Raw genomic sequence first — 19,203 nt, forward strand, 5'->3', positions numbered from 1 at the left:
GTTTATGTGGCTGTGGGAACAGCACAAGGGGGTCCCAGCCCACGCCCTCTCTGCCCGACCCTGCGGCCTCCATGCTGTGCAGCCTCTCTGGCGGCTACCGCACCGACCACCACGGTGTCCGGGACTCCAGGCGGGGGCGCCGGTCACTCGAGGCGGCACGGGAACCGCCCTGGCCGGAGAGAAGGCGGCGGTCTGGGGCATGGCGGGCAGCGGACACCGGTCTGCCCGCCCAGCCCCCACCGCCCGGCGCATGCAGCGGGGCGCCAGCTGAGTGGAGCCCCGCCGTCCCCCCACCGTGTCTGCCCAGCCCCGGCTCCTCCTGCCCCAGCCCCCTGCGCGCTGACCCTGGCCAGGGCCTCCCTGGGCTCCCTCGGGGCCCCCTCAACCTCCCCAGCTGCCCTTTGCCCCCAGGCCCGGCTCACCTGCTCCCCGCGGCGGCCCCGGGCTCCCGCTCCCCTGCGGCTGCGCACTGCCCGTCTGAGCCAGGGCTCCGGGCTCACCTGAGGGGAGGGCCGTGCTGGGACCCAGGGCAGCAGCCCCTGCTCCTCAGGCCGAGGGGGAGAGCGCGGGAGGGGCTCCCTGAGCCCCCAGCGGGCACTGACCGGGGCTCTGTGGCTGAGGTTTAGGGGGAGGTGGGACGGGGTCGGGGCGGTGTGAGGTGGGGTTTGGGCTCTGGGCTGCGGTGGGCCAGGGACCCCAGGCAGGCCCCTCCCTGCCCTGCCCTGCCCTCCCCCACCCGCGGGGTAACACGTCCCCCCTCGCCCTGGGCTCCTTTCTCAGTCTCCCTTCATCAGCCTGGGACACAGGACAAGGTCACTGGACCGAGTCTCCCATGTGCCCGAGGCAAGGAGGTGGGAGGAGGGGCGGAGCTCAGGCTTCCTGGGAGGCTGGGGAGCGGCCACTTCAAGGCCAGGGGAGCCCGGCAGCCCTCAGTTCTGCAGGACCGACCTCTGAGGGGTCCGTGCCCCCCACCGGCCACAGACACCAGCTGCCGGACAGTGTGGACGCGGGTCCCCCACGACCCTCCAAGGGGCCAGTACCTCTGTCCTCAAGGCGGGAACCCCCACGTCCCCCCTCTCCAGGGGGCCGGGCTGCACTGTGTGTGATGGGGGGTCCGGGGGCCCCCAGGACGGGCACGGGGGGCCCGCTGCTCCCGTGGAGGAAGGAGCCGAACTTCAGCAGGTGCGCTGGGGTGGGGGTGCAGCGAGTCAGCGGGGCGGGCGCTGGGCGGACCCCCGCCTCCCCAGGACTCCGCGGTGCGTGATGAGGAGGGCGGGTGGGCAAGGCAGGGAGTCTGCTAAGATGGGGCGTGGGGCGCGGGTCCAGGCCCAGCCCGGCCCGGCCGTGTGGGGACAGTGCCGGCGTGCGGGGCCCTGCGGCTCGGGGCCGACACTCACTCTGGATGGCGGACTCGCAGGCCTGGCTCACAAGCTGGTAGATGGTGGCCAAGGACTGGGGCTCCCCCTGCCGGGGAAGGAGGGCCGCTGCCGCGCCTGTCCGGGCAGCCTGCAGGGCGGGGCCACCGTGTGGCCCCGCCCCTGCCCCGGGCGGCCCCGCCCCCCGCACTGCCCCACTCACCTTCTCTCCTCGCTCCCCCTTGGGCCCCGGCAGCCCCTGGGCCGGAGGAGAAGGAGAGAGGTGAGCCCGCGGCGGGGGGGCCCGGACGGGCCGCTCCCTCACCCTCCGCGCTCTGGCGGCCCTGACCACGCGCAGCCTGCGGTCTGCCCATCGGAGGGAGACCGGGCATCCGGCCCCACAGGGTGGGCGCAGCCTCGGACCCTCGGAGGGAGAGTCGGAGCCACATGGCCCCGTGGGCCAAGGACCCACGTCTCGGGTGGAGGTAGTCCCTGCCGCTGGGATACCCTAAGGAGGGCAGGTCTTCCCCCGACCTGAGCCCGCCAGGCCTGGACCCCCGATCTGCCCCGCTCCTGCTCCGGGGAGCCTGCTGGACCCCGCCCCTCCCCCAGCCCCTGGAGCCCACAGCCCGCCCCCCGCCCCCGCCTGTCCATCCTGGCAGGGCCACCCGCTCTCCCTGCTGCTGCAGACAAGCCTCCCCCCTCCCCGTCCCTGCCCCCCCCCCCGCCCCCGCACCGCACCGCCGAGCCCGCCGGCACAGGCCTCTATGCGAACGCGCGGCCCGGGCCTCCCTGGGCGCCGACCAGGGTGCCTGTGCTCGCGTGTCCCTCCCGCCGCCGGCGGCGGGGCTCTCGGGCGGGGAGAGGACTCACCGTGGGTCCCACGGCCCCGGGGGGTCCTCGCTCCCCACTGGCTCCCTGGGCCCCTGCCATGCCCTGGAACCCCTGTGGGGACACACAGGCTGGGGTCCAGACGGCAGCACCAGCGAGCCTGCCCCCCACAGCCCCGCCCGGCCCTTCGAGTCCCCGCTGCTCTGCACCGAGGCCAGGCCCCGGGGTCCGTCCCCACCCTCCGCGGCCCGTTCCTCCCGCAGGCCGCGCCTCCTGCCCACGTCGGGGGGCGGGGGCAGCTCGGCCTCCCGGGCACCCGGCCCCGGGGCCCCGCTCAGGGCGGTCCCCAGGCTCGGACCCCAGCACGGACCTCAGCACGGCCGGGTTTCGGGAGGGAAGGCGCTTCTCAGTGATGGCGGTGACCTGGCCAGCAGGCAGAAACCGCGGCGCCTCCCGCCGGCGGAGCCGGGGCGCAGGCGTGATGGGGGCTCCCCACCCAGCGGCCCGGTGCGGGTCAAGAGAGCCGTCGGCCGGGCGGCCGCTGCAGGGCCCTGGGGCCTGGGAAGGCGCCAGCCCAGGAGGGTGGCGACCTGGCTCGGTTCAGCCCCTAGGAACCTCGGGAGGTGGGGTGGGGGGGGCGCCTCAGGAGGTGGTGCCTACCCTGGGTCCGGGGGGTCCGGGCAGGCCAGCAGTGCCCTCCAGGCCTCTCATTCCCTGAGGGCAAAGGAAGGGTGGGGGCTTGGACCCCTACACACCCCTCCCGCGGGGGCCCACACGGGGCACACACCCGAGCTTTGCTCTGAGAGCCGCTGAGCCCCAGCCAAGCTCAGAGACCGCCCCCAACCCGGGTCGGCAGACATTCCCCTCCCCCAGCTAGGCCACGGGTGGGGCAGAACCGGCAGGAACGGGGGCCAGACAGGGGGGCCCCACCCCCAGCCTCCGTCTCCCACCTTTGGACCCTGGAGGCCAGCCGTCCCGGGGGCGCCCTGGTGGCCGGGGTGACCCTGGAAGAGGACAGAGACTCCGGCCAGGCTGGTGCCAAGCCCCACCCCGGGGAGGAGGCGCTGCCCCGGCCCCACCCCGCTACCTGCAGGCCCGGGGAGCCGTGGTCCCCCTTCTCTCCTTTGACCCCGGGCGGACCCTGGAGGGAAACAGGGACTGAGCCGCAGAGGCAGAGGCGCGGGCGCGGCGGGGGGGCGGGGGGCGGGGGGCGGCACCTACCACGGGGCCCTGGACGGTTCGGCCCTGGGTCCCTGGCGACCCCTGCTGACCTCCAGGACCCTCGGGTCCAGTCTGTCCGGGAGGCCCGGGCTCCCCCTGGAGACACAGGCAGAGAGGGCTGAGCAGGCCCAAGGCCGCCTCGGTCGGGTCCCCGCAGCCCCAGCCCGCTGACCGGCCTGCAGCGTCCAGGCCCCGGTCCTCGGAGCGGCTCACACCCACCCCGCGACCCACCACGCCCCTGCCAGGACCTGGGCCCGAGGCCGCTGCTCGGGTCGGAGCTGGGGAGCGAGGGAACCCCTGGGCACCAGACCCCAGGCCACACAGCTGGCGGCTGCGCTGGCTGGACCAGGGGCGCAGGGAAAACGCTCCTAATTCCTTTGTGCGAACACGCACATCCACACCCAACCCCCAGAGAAAAGAGGCCAAACTCTCTCAGGAACCTGAGTGTGAAAATCCAGACAAGCCACAGTGAGACCACAGGCAAGCGGCTCATCCCCGTGAAACACGGAGCCTCAGAGGGAACGAGAGGCGGTGCGGGGACAGGGACCCACGGGCACACATCCAGCAGAAGCCCGGCAGGTTTCCGGGGCGTGGCCGCAGCTGTGGGCGCCTGGCGGGGGCGCGTCGGCCCCCTCACGGGGCCAGGACCCATCGGTGACCGTCAGGGGCGCATGGCGGGGAGCTGGTCCCCCCCGGGGAGAGCCCCTCCACCTGGGGTTGGGCACTCTTGTGGTTGCGCAGGGACCCCCCGGGAAGGGAGGACCCAGTCCCCCGGGACCCCCCACGACTTACCCGGGGCCCAGGGAGACCCTGCTGTCCTGGGGCTCCTCTCCTGCCCGGGAGGCCCTGCGGGGACACCGCGGGGCTGAGCCCAGCACGGCCCTGGGGAGCCAGGCCCTGGGCTCCAGTGTCCAGCGCCACCCCACCCCTCCCCCGCCTGGGGCAGCGAGATGTCGCCAGGGAGGGAGGGGCTGCTGGGCTCACCGGAGGGCCCTGCGGTCCTGGGGGCCCGGGCGCTTCCGAGGAACAGGCGCAGGCAGGAGGTGGGGCAGGGCAGGTCTCTCCATCCTTCTGGGAGAAAGGATTGCGTCGGAGAATGGAGCCCCAGGGCTCTTGTCTGACCTCAGATCGCAGGGAACTTCCAAACCGCACCTGAGGGGGCGGCGGGGGCAGGGCAGGGCCCCTCATGCCTGGCTGTGACCGCCCTGAGGCTGGGCCTCCCTATCCGCACTGACTGGCCGTGCCCCTGGGGCCTCCAAGACACCCCCAGGCCACCCCCCTTCAGGAAGCCAGCCCCGGCTGCTCCCGGCACCGTGATGCCCCGGACGCCCGTCTGCCGCTGGCCCGTGGCCCGTGGCCCACGGCCACCTACCGACGCAGGGAGCTCGCAGCACCGGTCCCCCTCCGCCCAGGTGTCGCTGCACACGATCCGCAGCGTCTGGAGCTGGAGCTGCGAACCGGGGCGGGAGGCGGTCAGCCGGCGTGGCTCCCGCGAGAGGGGCTTTGGCGGCCGCCAGCCCCCACCGGCCGGGCAGGCGAGGCGAGGCGAGGCTCACCGCGGCCGAGCTGCTGCGGGGGCCCCGGGCCTTGGCCAGCCTCCCCAGCGTGACGAAGCCGGAGGCGGGGGTGCTGCCCGCCTCCCCGATGGGCCTCTCAGCCACCTTCCTGCAGTCCACGTAGAGCCGCACCCGGGAGCGGCCCACGGCCACGTGCACCTGGAGGCACGAGAGAGGTTCCCACAGCCCGGGCCAGGGTGTCTGGGGCGCCACCCCTCGCTGGCCTCGGTCTCCCCTCTGTGAAACGGCCCAAGTGCGCCCCCGTGGGCCCCTCCTGGGCTTGTAGGAGCAGTTCTGTTGCAGAACTTGGGGCCAGGGGAGATTCAGGCAGGAGTGTTGCAGGCTTTGGTCCTTCTGGAACCTTCCAGGACCTTGTGGAAACTCCCAAAGAAGATCCTCCTCACTTCAGGCAGGTCAAAGGTCACCTCTTGCAAGGCCGCCCTGGCGTCGTGGCTGAAGTAGGTCAGGGTCTTTCTGCCGGCTGTGGGAGCGGAGCGGGGAGCGCGTGAGGCCCCGCGGACCAGGGCGGACGGGGCCGCCCGGGACCCACAGCCGCCGAGGCCCTCCCCCGCTGACCGTCCAGCAGGACCCCCAGGACAGGCTGGAAGTCCTCGGTCATCATCTGCCACAGCGCGAAGGCCTCGCGGGGCGTCTCGGGGAGGAGGCGCAGGAGGAAGACGACCGTGTGCTCCGGCGGGAGGGGGGCCGGCTGGATGTCGCTGTGGGGCAGGGGGTGGGGGCGCCGCAGGCCTGAGAGGCCACAGCCGTCCCGGGAGCCCAGACCCACGGGGCTGCGGGGTGGGGTCCATGGGACCAAGAGCTCTCCCGCCTCGGTTTCCCCAGAGTAACCGGGGTCCCGCGGACAGGGCTCCCTCCCGCGGCTGTTGCAGGGGCAGCCAGAGGTGCCCGGAGGGCCGGGCGCAGGCCTCTGCCCAGGACCGGAGGCCACCCCATCACAGCCAGTGTCCCCGCCCCGGCCACCGCCCCCACCCCCGGCCGCCCACCTGGCCCGGCGGGTCAGCTGAGCGTCCCTGAGAAGCGTGAAGGTCCTGGCGGGCCCCAGCGCCGAGGGCTCCATGGCGACGCCGCGGAGGGACGCGTACTCCTTTTCCACCAGCCCGAAGGCCGCCATCAGGTCGAAGCCTAGGGTCCCAGTGGGGGAGGGGGGCAAACGGGATGGGGGTGAGGGCGGAGGGGCAGGAGGCGGAGCGGGAGACGCAGAGGGAACACCCGAAGCCAGGAGCTTAGGGCGGAGACAGGGCCCACAGAGACTCAGACAGGAAGGAGAAGAGAGGCACTGAGGGGAAAGCAGGGGCCCTCGGGGGTGAGGTTCGGGAGCTCAGCGGTCCACCCCGGGGGCCACCCCTGACCGCCAGCGTCCCCGCCCCCGCCCCCGCCCTGGCCTGGGGAGGGATGCCCGTGAAGCGCCGTCCGGCCCCTCTGCCCCCCCCGGGCGTGGCCAGCGGGGGCCGACAAGGCTGCGCAGGACCCGGGGCCCCGCGTTGCCTCCGCTGCGCCCGCCACGGCGCATGGCCTTGGTCAGCGACCTCGCGCAAGCCTTGGTAACGTGGCCCGTGAGCAGGGAACGATGGCGCCCGCCACGCCTGAGGGACCCTCCTGTGAAGGGCGAGGCCGCCGAGGTGCCCTCCAGCGCCGCTGGCCACCGTCCCGTGGCCCCAGAGGAGGAGGAGCGGGCGGGGGAGGGGCGGCAGGGCGCCGTCCCGGGGCAGGACCCACCTGCGAGGGAGCCGTCCGCGAGGAGGCCCGGGCAGGCTGCTGAGGGGCGACAGGGAGTCGGGATTGGCGGGGAGCGGCCTGGGCTCCTCCCGGGCGGGCCCTGCCCTGTGGCTGGAGACAGGCTGGAGCCACGGCGCTGTCCTCCCCTCTCCAGGGTCCGCAGGCCCCTGGCCCCGCGGTGCCGCAGGGACGGTGGGGGAAGGGCGGGGCGTCCTGCCATCTCAGGGGTCGGACTTCACGCCACCGGAAGGTACCAGCCCCCCGAGACGTGCCCCGAAAGGCCGGGCCAGGGGGCTGCCCGGGGCTGCCCGGGGCTGACAGGCCCATGAGCTGCCGGCAGCCGCAGGTGGGAGGCCCCACAGGCTCTGGGTGTCGAGAGGCCGGGGTCCGGACCCCCGTGCCCACTCACCTGTCCGGCCCGTGGCAGACACGGCCGCGCTCTCCCCCGCCCCGTACACCGCGGTCACCAGGACCCTGTACTTGGTGGCCGCCAGCAGGTCGGGGAGCGTCGCGTGGCTCCTGGATCCTGGAACAGAGACCTGCGGGGCACCGGCGCCATTGCCTGAGCCGCGGCCCGAGCACCTCGGCTCGCCCGGCCTCTCGCGCCTCTCCGGCCGTGTCCCGCGTGACAAGCTCACGCACGGCAGGCCACGTCTCCCCCCGGCCCCCGCCACCACGGAGACCCACCGATCTCTCCGGTCCGGAGCCCGAGGCCAGCGCGTAGGTGAGCCGGTAGCGGAGGACAGGGCCGGTCGGGGGCGTCCAGCTGACCCGCAGGCTGCTGGGCGACTCGGAAGCCAGGGACAGGTTGGAGGGTGGGCTCCGGCTGACTGAGGGGGTGTGGGCTCAGCGAGGATGGGCCCAAAGCCAGCGCCACACCCAGCCCCAGCCCCCCACGCCCTCCTGCGCCGACCCCAGCCCCAGCCCCGGCCCCGGCCCCAGACCACCACACCCTAAGACCCTTGCTCCCCCCCACCCCCCCGCTGCCCTGAGACCTCGGGACAGACGGGGCCGCCAGCTCAGCCCCGCGGCCTGGGAGCACGGTGTCCCTTGGCCGCCCCAGGGGCAGTGCCCGAGGGCTCAGGGAGGCCCTGGGCCCCAGCGAGCAGGCCGGGGGGTCAGCGGCCCGGGGCCCCCGTCTGTCTCCGGCCCGGGCAGCTGAGGGCCACCTACGGGGGGCGTAGCGGACGGACGCAGGGTCGCTGTGGGCGCCGTCCCGGTCGTAGGCCAGGACGGTGATCTCGTGCTCCGCCTGCCGCCCCAGGCCGGGCAGCACGGCCGCGCCCAGGCTCCCCGGGACAGAGATCTGCGGAGAGGAGGGCCGCGTCCCGCTGCAGTGGGGGCCTCACGCCAGGGCTGGCCCGCAGGCCGAGGGCGGGGTGGGAGGGTCCCCGAGGCGCTGCACGGGGGCGTGGGTCCCCGGGACACGGGCGAGGGGCGGGCTCCACTCCCCCGCACCTCGTGCACCTTCCCGTCTCCCAGAGGCGTCCACCTGATCCGGTAGACGAGCACCCCGGACGCGGCGGCCACCGCCCATGTCAGCCGGACCTCGCCCCCAGGCAGCTCGGTCACCGAGAGCCGGCTCGGGCTGGGGACTTTCCCTGGGAGACGAGAGAGGGGGCGGGGGCTGGGGCGGCAGGGCCCAGGCAGCCCCCTCGGGGGCCCATCCAATGGGCTCTCAGGTGACCGGTAAGGAGGTCTCGGGGTCACGGCCCGCCCCGCGGGTCAGAGGGGACCGCAGTCTCCGGGTGGCGGCTGTCCCCATGCCCCCCTCTCCCCTGGACTGGGCTACAGGCAGCGCGGAGGCCGGCTTGCTGGAGGCGCCCCAGCCCCCAACTCTGCTCGACACTGGGGCCCCCGCGCCCCACCCACAAGGGCCTGCGCCCCCTATCACCCTCGGGCCGGTGCCCATCCCACCGGGCTCCGGGCTGCACAGAGCGGACACCTCAGCATCGTGTTGATTTGAACCACCCGTGGGGGCAGAGGGATGCAGCCCAGCCCGGACCCCCTGACCACCGCCCACTCACGCGTGGTCAGGCGTCCGGTCATCGCGGAGGAGCTGCCCCCGGGGTGGAGGCCGGTGACGCGGACGGAGTAGGTTGTAGAGGAGGAGAGGGGACCCAGGGTGACTGAGGTGGCGTTCCCAGGAGCCTCCGTCTGCAAGGCGGGTATAGACATGGGGTGTGGCCCCCACACTGGGGCAGCCCTGGGGCCCCGCCGGCCCAGATGACCCAACGGCCACACTCTCCCCCCACAGCCTCCCAGGTCACCATCTTCGTCGGGGCTGTTGTTCGTGGTCATTTTAGGGTCTTTTGCTTCACGCACGACGCCCCAGGCCTGTCAGACTGGGGGCCAGGGGCAGGGGCGGCTCTGTGTCCCGGCCGCAGGCTGGGAATCAGGGTGGGGGCCCCTGGGGACGCCTCAGCACCCTGGACGCCCTGTCCCCCGGCGGCTCCACGGGACAGCAGCCTGCTCTCACCTGCCCCGAGTGGCTGCCCTCGCTGGACACGTAGCTGACTCTGAACAGGCGCACGGGCCTCAGGGGGCTTTCCCAGGACACACGGGCCGAGTCGTGGGTCACATCCGAGAAGCTCAGGTGTCTGGGGGTGGCCAGGGGTGCTGCGGACACAGCGAGGCCTCAGGGACCCCCGCTGCCGCCAGGTGTGGGAACGTGTGGGCGGGAGCTGGGGCCCCACCGCCCGTGGGAGGCTTGGGGTCCCCGCGGGCGCCTTTGCCCCCCGGCGGGCGGCAGGGGGCAGGAGGCACTCACGGGTCCTGGCGCGGATGCCCCGGGCCTCGCTGGCCTGCGCCCCCTGCAGGCTCTGCACCCAGATGTCGTAGTCCCTGCCCGGCTCCAGGCCACCCAGCAGCGCCTCTGGCCGCCCCACCTGCACCTGCACGGGGTGTGGCGCTCAGGCTGGCCCCCGCCGCCTCGCCCCACCCCCGCGCCCCAGCCGCCTGCGCCGCCCTCGGTCGCCCACCTACCTCTCTGCCCTCCTCCTCGCCTTTGGGGGCGGCCGGCACGCACCGCACCAGGTACTGGGTGGCCCCGGCCGAGGGCTGCCAGGTGAGGCGGACGGTCCTGGGCGTCACAGTGGCCAGGGCGAGCGCCTGGGGCGGAGGCAGAGGCGCTGGAAGAGGAGACGCCGCAGGCAGAAGTCACGCCACCGGCCGCAGGCGACTCTAAGGCCCTGACCCCACACCTCGCCCTGGGCCAAGATTCCAACTCTGGGGACACACAGCCCCCTCGCGGGCCCCTGCATAGGGTGGGAGGGCCGCGGTCCGCAGGGGGCTGCCGTGGGCTTGGGGTCGGGGGCGGGTAAGGGGCGCGGCAGGGCCTGTGTGCTGAGCTGGACGGCGGTGGCAGGAGGCCCAGCCCTGTGAGCTCCGCAAAGCCAGTGGCCTGTGCGCCCGGAGTGCTCAGTCGTGCGACCTGTGTCGCCACCGAGCGACAGGGCTGAGGACGTCCTGGCGCAGCGGGGCGGGGGTTCCTGGAACCCGTGAGAAGGGACAGGTCTCGTCCAGGAGTGGCAGTGACGCGCATGACGTCACTGGTATTCGGAAGAGGGCGCCGAGGGCCAGAGCGGGACCCCGAGCCACCTCGGTCACACAGCGCGCTGGGGGCGGAGCCCCCGCCCCAGCCAAGACTGAAGCCCCTGACCGCCCGCGGCCCCCACCTGTGGTCACCAGGCCCCGCAGGCTCTCGCCGACGCCGGCCTCGGAGACGGGGAGCACGGACAGCAGGTGCTCCGTGCCGGCGGCCAGGCCGTGCAGCTCCGCGGACGCGCTAGACCCGTCCACCACCACCTGGAAGGAAGCCGGCTGCAGCGGGCGGGGGCGGGGCCGAGGCCGACTCGGGCGGGGCGGGGCCGGCTGGGGCGGGACGGGGCCGGCCCCGGCTCCCAGCGCCCCGGCCCCCGGAGCCGCGTTGCGTCGGGCACCGAGCAGGCGTGGGCGGCGCGGGCGGCACAGGCGGCACACCTGCTGAGCCTGCTTACCGGCCCGGTGCGCCCCGAGGCCTTCCGGCCGGGTCGGCGCCGTGCCCCGCCCCCACGGCGACTTTTCATCCCGGACCTTTCCCGGGACGGCTTGGGGGCCGCTCACCTCCCGGGGGGCACCGCCCCTGGAAGGCCGCCACACCACCAGGTACTTGAGTGGCGGCTGAGGGGCTGGAGTCCAGGACAGGTGGACGCTGGAGGAGGTCACCTGGGTCAGGACCAGGCTGGTGGGAGCGGCGGGGGGGTCGGAGGCTGCCGCTGGTTTAGCTGAGGGAGCAAAGGCCGGGGGTCAGGGGCCCCGCGGGCCGCCGGCCCGAGGGGCTCCTCTGCTCCCCCTGGCGGCCCCTTGGGGAAGCACAGGCGGGGGCAGCAGACGCCCACGGAGCCCGAGCAACGGGCAGCGGGGGTGTCGGGGCCCCCCACAGAAGCCACAAGCCAGTCCTTCCACCCAAAGTGGCCGGGCCCCGAGCGCAGGCGACCCGCCCTCCAGCCCCCAGGCTCCCGCTCACCTGGGCCCCCTCGCGGGCTCCGGCCCTGGACCTTCTGGCAGATGAGGCGGCTGAGCAGGCCGGCCAGGGTGCCGAGCTGCGGGAAGTCCTGCACGTTGTGGACGGTGACGTCCAGGGGCTGGGACGCCAGGAGCCTCAGCTCTGCCTCGTCGGCGTTCTTCACGCCTGCCGACAGGCCGCGGGAGTGAGGCGGGGCCCCAGAGCTGCGGTCACGTCTCGGACTGAATCCCTGGCCCTGCCCTGGTCACCGCGGTGGGTCGGGGGCTGTCCCCGCCGTGCACCCAGGGCCCCACCTGGCAGGGCCCGCGATGGACAGTGGCGGCGGGGGCCGGCCCACAGGGGAGGCGGGGCGGGGAGACGGCTACGGAGGAGACGGGAACTCCGGGAGGCGCAGGCCGCTCACCCACAGCGAAGACGTCGACGCCCAGGCTCTTGAGGACGCGGCCAGCGGTGCGGGCGTCGTCCTGGGACTTGCCGTCCGTCACCAGAACGACCACTTTGGCCGCCCCAGGGCGGGGGCCCGCTGTGGGCTTCAGGTTGCGCTCCAGCACGTGGGTCAGGGCCAGGCCTTGGGAGCGGCGGGTACACGGTGCAGAGGCCTGCGCCCCCGCCTGGCGCCCTCCCCGCTGCCCCGAGCTGCACCCCCACGTCCGTCCCTCCGGGGCCCTCCAGCTGGGGGGTGCCCACAGGGCAGGGGCGCCTCCTCCTCGCCCACCGAAGGCCCTCCACAGCTGGCCCCGAGCAGCGGGGGCAGCCGGCGTGGGCAGGCTCGGGCTGGGGGAAGGCTGTGCCGTAGGGCTGCTTCCAGCGAGCCCACGCCCACACCCACTGGTGACCCCCTGGGGCTTCTGTCTGTCGGAGGAGCAGCTCACTGGCAGCGCAGAGCAGCCACACTCCCAAAGGTGGGCAGGGGGGGCCCGGCCCCACCCGGCACTGGGCGTGGTCTACGCCCAGGTGTGCTGGTCTGGGCGGGTGTGGGCGGAGGGGCTGGCTCTCTGGGCAGCGGGAGGGGTGGGGTTGCGGGACAAGGACGGACCTGTGAAGGTGTTTCCCCCCCTATAGTGGAGGCTTCGGACGGCCGCCAGCACCTCCTCCTTGGTGCCAAAGGTGTTCAGGTCCCACTCGGTCTGGGGGTCTCCACTGTACTGTGTCAGTCCTGGGGAGGGCGCCCGGCGCGGGTCACCAAGGAGAGCCCACACTCCCAAAGCCCTTGCCCTCCACACAGGGCTTGGCAGCGCATCCCCCTGGGGGCCAGCGGCCCCAGCAGGCCTGCGGGGTCCCCACCTGGCCTGGCCCGGCCCGCGGCTGCAGGCCACGCCGGTCAGCAGGAAGGTCTGCCCAGCCCTGGGGGCTGGGGAGAGACAGTGAGGACCACCGCGAAGGGGCCGCGGGGGAGGGACCAGAACCCACCGACTTGGACTTTGTCCGACCCGATTTCAAAGGGCTCGATGACGCTGGCCAGGAAGTCCTTGACCTGCTGGAAGTGACTGTGGCCGATGCTCCAGGACCCGTCCACCAGGAAGATCATGTCCGCGGGGGTGGGGGGCGTGCAGCGGAACTGGGGGCCAGCTGGGCAGGCAGGGAGGGCGGTGAGTTGTGGGCAAGGCCCGGTGCCGCTGCAGGACCCTAAGCGGCTCCCACCCAGGATCGCCTTCCCTGGGGCGGGCGGACGCGAGGGGCCACAGGGCTTGGCCTCCGAGTGAGGCGAACGCTGAGTCTTGGAGGACACGGACTCCAGAGGGGCTCGGGGCTCAGGGGACTCAAAATACCTCATGTGGACCCTGATCCCTGGGGTCGGCCCCTTGAGCCCTCCAGAGGGCGAGTGCCACACCCAGGTGCTCCCGCCGGGCAGGCCACCGGGCGGGGTCGTCTCGTGCGGGCTGCTGTTCTAGTCCCCCCAGCCGGCAGCCACCGGCACCAGGCCCGGGGCAGAGGCCGCCGGGGGTGCTGACTGCGGCGGCGCGTCAGCACCTCGGACAGCGCCGCCCGCGGCTCGCCCTGAACGGCCAGGAGCTTTTCGCAAAGCCTTGCGCTCCGTCTCCGGGGCCCCCGCTCCCTGCGTCGCGCACAGAGACAGGGCCTCCTGGGCGAGCCCCGAGTCAGGGCCAGACGCGGAGGTTCTGAGACGGCAGGCGCCGTGGGACCCCCACCCGACGGGGAGGCACCGCCCAGCCTGCAGGGCCTCGTGCAGAACACGGCGCACCTGCCCCGTCTGGTGTGGCGCAGCGGACTGGGCGCCGCCTGCGAATCGAAGGATCCGCAGTCGGGGCACAGGCCTGGGTCGCGGGCCAGGTCCCCAGCAGGGGGCGCGCGAGACGCCACCACACATGGATGTTTCTCTCCCTTTCTCCTTCCCTTCTTCTCTCTAAAAATAAAATCTTAAAAAAAAAAAAAAAAAAAAAAACACAGCACACCTGCTGCCCTGCCTGGGTCACACGGTGGCTCTGCCTCGCTGGCCGGGCTGGGCAGGGGCCGCCCCCCGGGGCCCTTAGGGGAGGCCACAGCTGTGTGGTCTCTCCCCTGCCCGGCTCCGGCGGCGGGGGCGTGGGGACCAGGCCCCGGCCCGCGGGTTTGTGTGGCGGGTTTGGGTGAGCCCCACAGCGGCCCGGGCTTCGGTTAAGCCACGGAGGGCAAGGTCGGGTGTGAGGAAGACGCTTCCGCAGAGGAAACGTGACTGGCCCGATTGCCACCTCCCCGGCCCCTTACCCTCGCCGCGTGCGGACCCCGCGGGAGTGGGCGGGGCTGGGCTGGGCGCCGCGGTGACTCGGGGCTCAGCGTCCGGGCTCCCGGCGGCGGAGGGCGTGGGCTCCGGGGGCCGCCGGCTGCTCCCGCTCACGGGGCGACTCTTCAAGTCCTCGACTGCGGGCAAAGTAGGGGCCGGTCGGGACGGCGCCAGGGCGGGAGCAGGGGCTGGGGCGCCTGGGGACAGGCGGGGACGGAGGGGCGGTGCGCGAGGCGCCGGAGGCGGGCCCGGGATAGGCCCCGCCCCCGCCGCACAGGCCCCGCCCCCGAGGCCGGAGGCCCGTGCGGGCGCCTGACTTACTCACAAACTCCGTCCGAGCCAGCAGGACGCGCCCGGAGCCCGTGAGCTCGAAGATCTGCAGAGTGTACTCCTTGGAGGGGCTCAGGCCGCCCACCGTGGCCTTGGGGGTCTTGGTGGTCAGCATCACCTCCTGCTCCGAGTCCCCTGGGGTGGCGGTGGGAAGGGCTGCGGAGGCCGGTGGAGTGCGCGCGCGCGCGCGTGCACACGTGTGCATGCATGTGTGTGTACATGACTGCATGTGTGTGCATGAGTGTGTGCGTGTACGCGCAGCGGGGGGAGCCGTTCCCCCGGTCCCGGGTCACGCTCTGCCCCTCCCGGCGGCTACACGCGCACGTGTAAACTGTCCTCCCAGTTTTCAAACCCCGCGCCCCGGCCACATCTGCGGAGCTCCGTGGCCGGACCACGCTCGGCCTCCCGGGGCCCCCGGGCCTCCCTCCTGTCCCCGGTGGCCCTCCCACCAGCCGCTGGCACACGGAGTCCCGGAGGGGCTCTGCGCTGCAGCAGGACCCGCCGAGTCCTCCCAAGCGGTGACAGGCGCCTTCTGTGTGGGTCAGGGTCCGCGTGGGAAACGCGCGATTCTCCCGCTCCGTGCCCTGCCCCCAGGCAGGCACGGCGGAGTCCCGCAGACGCATGGGCGCAGAGACACAGAACGGGGCGCAGGGACGGCCGCGCACACGTTGCCGTGGCCCTCGCAGCGCTGGGAGGCGCAGGCGTACCTGCCGTGGGCTTCACCTGCACCAGGTAGCCCCGGCCGGGCCCCTCCGACTCCGCCCACTTCATCTGCAGCCGGTCCTCCGGCAGCACCGCCAGCCGCAGGCGGCCACTCGCTGAGGAGATGGGACAGGGCGGTCAGAACTGACCCCAGTGAGCACCCCAACTGCTGTGGGACCTGCTCTAAATGGTGCGAGGCGAGCCTGGCCCCACTGGGGGGCACTTTGAGAAGACGAGGCCCTGCCCTGGCCGAGGGAGGCCCAGGCCAGCGTCCGGAGGTGTGACAACCACCCTGCCAGCAGCTGCAGGAGCTGAACCAACTGCCCCGCCCCGGGGTTGGAGGGGGTGGCTGGTGGGCAGAGCAGCTGTGCCCCGCGGCAGACACCCCACTGCCCCCCACAGCCCCATGGGGCGGGGCGCCCTGCGGCGTGAGGGTGTGTGGGGCACGGGAGTGCCCCGGAGGGGCGGGGGTTCCCTGGGGGTGGCTGTCCTGGAGGATGGGGCAGCAGTGGCCTGAGCTCTGGGGCAGGGCCTGACCTCCCAGGGAGGCTTCCGGGAGCTCCAGGCTGGGGGCAGCTATTTTTGGAAAACGGAGACAGGGATGGGCTTCTTCTGGCTGCCCCTCGGACGGCTGGGGTGCACGCGGAGGAGGGCAGCAGCCGGGGCGCCCGGGCAGACACAATGCGGCCTCAGAGCGCGGAGCAGATGAGCCCGGCTCCGGGCAGCCCGGCGGCTCCCCCGGAGCGCGGGGCTGAAGGGCAGGAATGTCCGGGCCGCCGGGGCCTTGAAAAGCCGCTTGTGCGCAGGGGCCTGGCTGTGGCCCAGGAAGAGCCAGCCCTCTGTGTCCCTGAACCTCCGACATGCCGGGGGGCACCCCAGCCTGCCTCCTGGGGGCCCCAGCTGGGGGCCCTGGCGGGGCGCTGCCCAGGCCACGGGGGTGCCCCCTCTGCGGGGCCCTCCTCAGGGAGGGGCCGCCCAGTGCGCGAGTCCTGAGCTCATCTTGTCATCCGGTCACTTTGTGACTTGGTCCCACCTCGGTGTGTCCTGCCAGAGCCACGGGGACCGAAGGACCCACCCAGGCGGCCGTCACCAACCCGGCACAAAAGCAGACAGGAGACGAGGCAGGTCGGCCCCGCTGGCCTCGGCCGCGCCCCCACAGCGACGGCCGGCGGACCCTGCCCTCACGTCCCCAGGCGGGAGCCGGCAGGTGCCAGCGCCCCGCCCAGCTGGGGGCAAGGCCAGCTTGCTGGGCGCCAGAGGCTCAGCCCCCAGACGCCGGGACTGCCTCCCGGCGCCCACGGGACCCACTTTCCGGGATGCACCCCTGTTGGGGTGTTTTGAGCAACCCTGCGATGGCCACCACCCAGGAGGGACACGGGGTCAACGCCCTGCAGGACGCGTCCGACTGAGGACGTGCCAGAGCCGGGCGCCGCGGCCATGAACCTGACCCCCACGTGCCTTAAACGAGCTGGAAAGTGCTAGAAGCCAACGGCCCACACCCCGTGCTTGGGGCGGGAGGGAGTCACTGCCGCCGTCGGCCTACGGCGTTTGAAAATCTTACGTGGAAAAGGCATCCGCAGCATAATTAGAAACAAAACATTAACACGAGAGAATCGAGTGCAGTGTGTTAATACCTGTTTTCAAACAAATGAACCAGAAAACAAGTATCCTCAAGACAAGGTGAAAGGTTGCAAGGCCGAAGGTCAAGAGGCCGGCGGGGGCCAAGGCTGCGGCAAAGGAGCCCAGAGGACCCCTGCGGTTGCCCCGCCCGGCGTCCTGACTGAGCACCAGTTTCTCGGGGGCAGCCACCCCTGGGGCTGGGGACGGCCAGGGGCTCAGACCCCAGCAAGTCCCTGGCCCTGTCCTTACCTGGCTCCCAGGCGAGGCCCAGAGCGATGCCCAGCCACAGCCAGACGCCCAGGTGGGGGCGCACGCGGGCGCCCATGGTGCTCGGCCTGTGGCAGGGGAGGCCGCTCAGCCTGCTGTGGTCCCTCTGTCCGTCCGTCCCTCCCCTGCCACCGCCACGCCCGAGCTTCGCCATGACGCCCTGCGGCCGCGGCCTGAGCCGACCTCGGACGTCCACGTGCAGGCGTGGGGGCCCCGGACGCTGCGCCCACAGCCGCCCGCCCCCATGATCTGCAGGACGCGTCCTCAGGGCCCGGCAGGAGCTTCCCGAAGCGAGAGGCCACCGCCCCTCTGCCGGCCGCCCCCCGAGGATGCTGGCTCGTCACTGCCTGGCCACATCCCGCCCTCAGGGCCTTGTCCACGGGCCAGCGCGGGTCCCACCGCGGCCACAGTTACTCTCGCGTCCCGAGCCCAGACAAGGGCGGCCGCTGTCAGGGCCGAGCAGCCGGGGCGGCGGGGGGAGCTGAGGCAGAGCACCAGCCGCCCGCCTCTCGGTGGGGAGAGGAGGCCCCGGAAGCAGTTTTGGGGTGCTGGGCAGGCTTCTGGGGGCGCCCCCAGCCCAGGCTGCCTCTGCTGGTGGCACAGGACACCAAGCGTAGGACCTCGGCCCCGGCCACCCTCAGCCAGCCTCCCCCAGGGCAGGGCTACTTGCCCGCCGAGCCTGCAGGCTCCTCGGGCCGGGGGCGGGGGTGGGGGGTGGCCAGGGGCCTTGCGGCCGCCCCAGTGCCTGCGCCCTCACTCTGAAGCTGGACCCCCCCCAGAGCCCTGGCCTGACTCGGTGGGACCTTTTCCCGGGGCCCAGAGCCCTTGCCCCCCCCAGCCCAGCTCCTCCCAGCCTGTCTGAAAGGCCAAGGTTGCAGCTGACGGCGCGGGCCACTCACCAACCTGCTCGTGCCCACGGGGCCCGGCTGCCGCGGCCGCAGGGCGGCCGGGTTATGAAGGCCCTTCCCCCGACGTCACTGCCCGGCCCGCCCCTTGGCCTCCCCCTGCCCCCATGGCTGCCGGGATGTCCCTCTAACAGTGAGGCACGCTGGTCAGAGCGCAGAGGACCCTGCCTCATGACAGGATGGGGACACCGCCTGGAGGGGTGCACCCCTCACTCCACAGGGCTGGCTCTAGAGGGCGGCTCGGGAACAAAGGCCGCCGGGGTGGCCCCGGGCACCGAGATGCAGGCAACGGGCACTGGGTTCTCCGGCAGCGCGGGGGGTGGGGGGGAGGGGAGCAGCACCTGGACCGCGTGCCACACCAGCCCTCACCCCTCCCCGCTCCGCCGGCATCGGTTTCAGGGCCAGGACCCCAGACCGAGCCCCGGGGTCCACGTGGCGGTCCCCAGCGCCCACGCCCCCGCTGTCCCCAGAGCCTTTCCCACGGACCCCAAGGCTCCCTCCCTCCTCCGCCTGCGCCTCAGGAAGCTCAGCCCCTCCGCCTGCCCAGCCTCCCCCAACAGCCCTGCGGCCTGGCCGACGTGGCCCCCAGGAGCCAGGGCCCAGACGGGGGACCAGCCCTGCCCGGGAGTCGAGGGGCGCTCTGGGGACGGCCAGCTCTGCTCTGGGCTCAGCCTCTGCAGACGGAGGCCTTTGGGGGCGGGAGGCCGGGGGCGCGGACAGCTCAGGCCACCGGCTGCAGGCTGCGCAGGCGGGCCAGGCCGGTGTGCGAAGGTCAGGGGCCCGCCCACCCCGAGGCTGGGTGACAAAACCAAGCTGCTTCGCCCCAGGCATCCAGAGGCCCCGCTGAGCCCAGCTTCTCCCCTGGTGTTGGGGCTCCTGGGGCCAGGAAGCGCCTCAGGGCACAAGGAGCCTGGGAGCCGCCCCGCCTGGGGACCCGGGCATCCAGAGGGGACGCGGTGGCAAGGCTGAGCACGCGGGCCCTGGGGGAGCCTGGGACCCACGCCTGTGACCCAAGGGCCCTGCAGCCCCAGGCAGCGGCCACCAGAGGGCGCCCAGTCACCAGATGGGGCTCCCGGGCACGGGGGACACGCATGTGCACTCACACACAGCCCACTGCAGCGCTACCCTCCCCACACGTGAGGCCATCGAGTCCTGGGCGCTCACGCCTGCCCCACAGTCCCTGCATCCAGGGGGCCGAGGTCCCAGGCGCCGTGCACACCTGCGAGGGCTCGGCTGGGAGGGGCGGGCGGCCAGGCGCTGAGCGGGAGGCCTGTCCTCCGGGGGTGGCAGAGCAGCCCGCGTCCCGGCTGTCACCCGCCCCACCTGTCACAGGTGGGCCCAGAGCCTGCCCCACAGCGGGGAGGTGGCCCCGGGGCTGGTTCTGACCTAGGGGAGTGGGCAGAAGGCCCCTCTCCCCTGGCTTGAGCCTGGGGTCCCCGAGGCCCACCCA

At 73.5% G+C, this 19,203-nt stretch overlaps 1 protein-coding gene across 1 annotated transcript; it reads right to left on the bottom strand.

The window, feature by feature from the left end:
* Window positions 1-94: 94 nt before the first annotated feature.
* Window positions 95-16,906, bottom strand: COL20A1 (collagen type XX alpha 1 chain). The gene is made up of 35 exons (XM_054577552.1): window positions 16,831-16,906; window positions 14,967-15,077; window positions 14,251-14,394; window positions 13,914-14,066; window positions 12,618-12,776; window positions 12,244-12,363; window positions 11,611-11,775; window positions 11,208-11,372; window positions 10,805-10,956; window positions 10,378-10,507; window positions 9,686-9,831; window positions 9,471-9,594; window positions 9,180-9,319; window positions 8,728-8,857; window positions 8,159-8,301; window positions 7,874-8,006; window positions 7,388-7,545; window positions 7,110-7,239; window positions 6,701-6,736; window positions 5,968-6,106; window positions 5,540-5,682; window positions 5,335-5,444; window positions 4,964-5,122; window positions 4,780-4,857; window positions 4,392-4,478; window positions 4,200-4,253; window positions 3,274-3,327; window positions 3,137-3,190; window positions 2,847-2,900; window positions 2,229-2,300; window positions 1,579-1,614; window positions 1,416-1,464; window positions 1,041-1,187; window positions 423-500; window positions 95-192 (listed from the first exon to the last, which is right to left on the bottom strand). Exons 1-35 carry the CDS (start codon window positions 16,904-16,906, stop codon window positions 95-97), a joined length of 3,927 nt encoding a protein of 1,308 aa, XP_054433527.1.
* Between the last annotated feature and the right edge of the window lie 2,297 nt (window positions 16,907-19,203).

This window comes from Pteronotus mesoamericanus, unplaced genomic scaffold, assembly GCF_021234165.1.
Source record: "Pteronotus mesoamericanus isolate MK-2021 breed Mesoamerican mustached bat unplaced genomic scaffold, CSHL_Meso_final contig_436, whole genome shotgun sequence".
Lineage (NCBI taxonomy): Eukaryota > Metazoa > Chordata > Mammalia > Chiroptera > Mormoopidae > Pteronotus > Pteronotus mesoamericanus.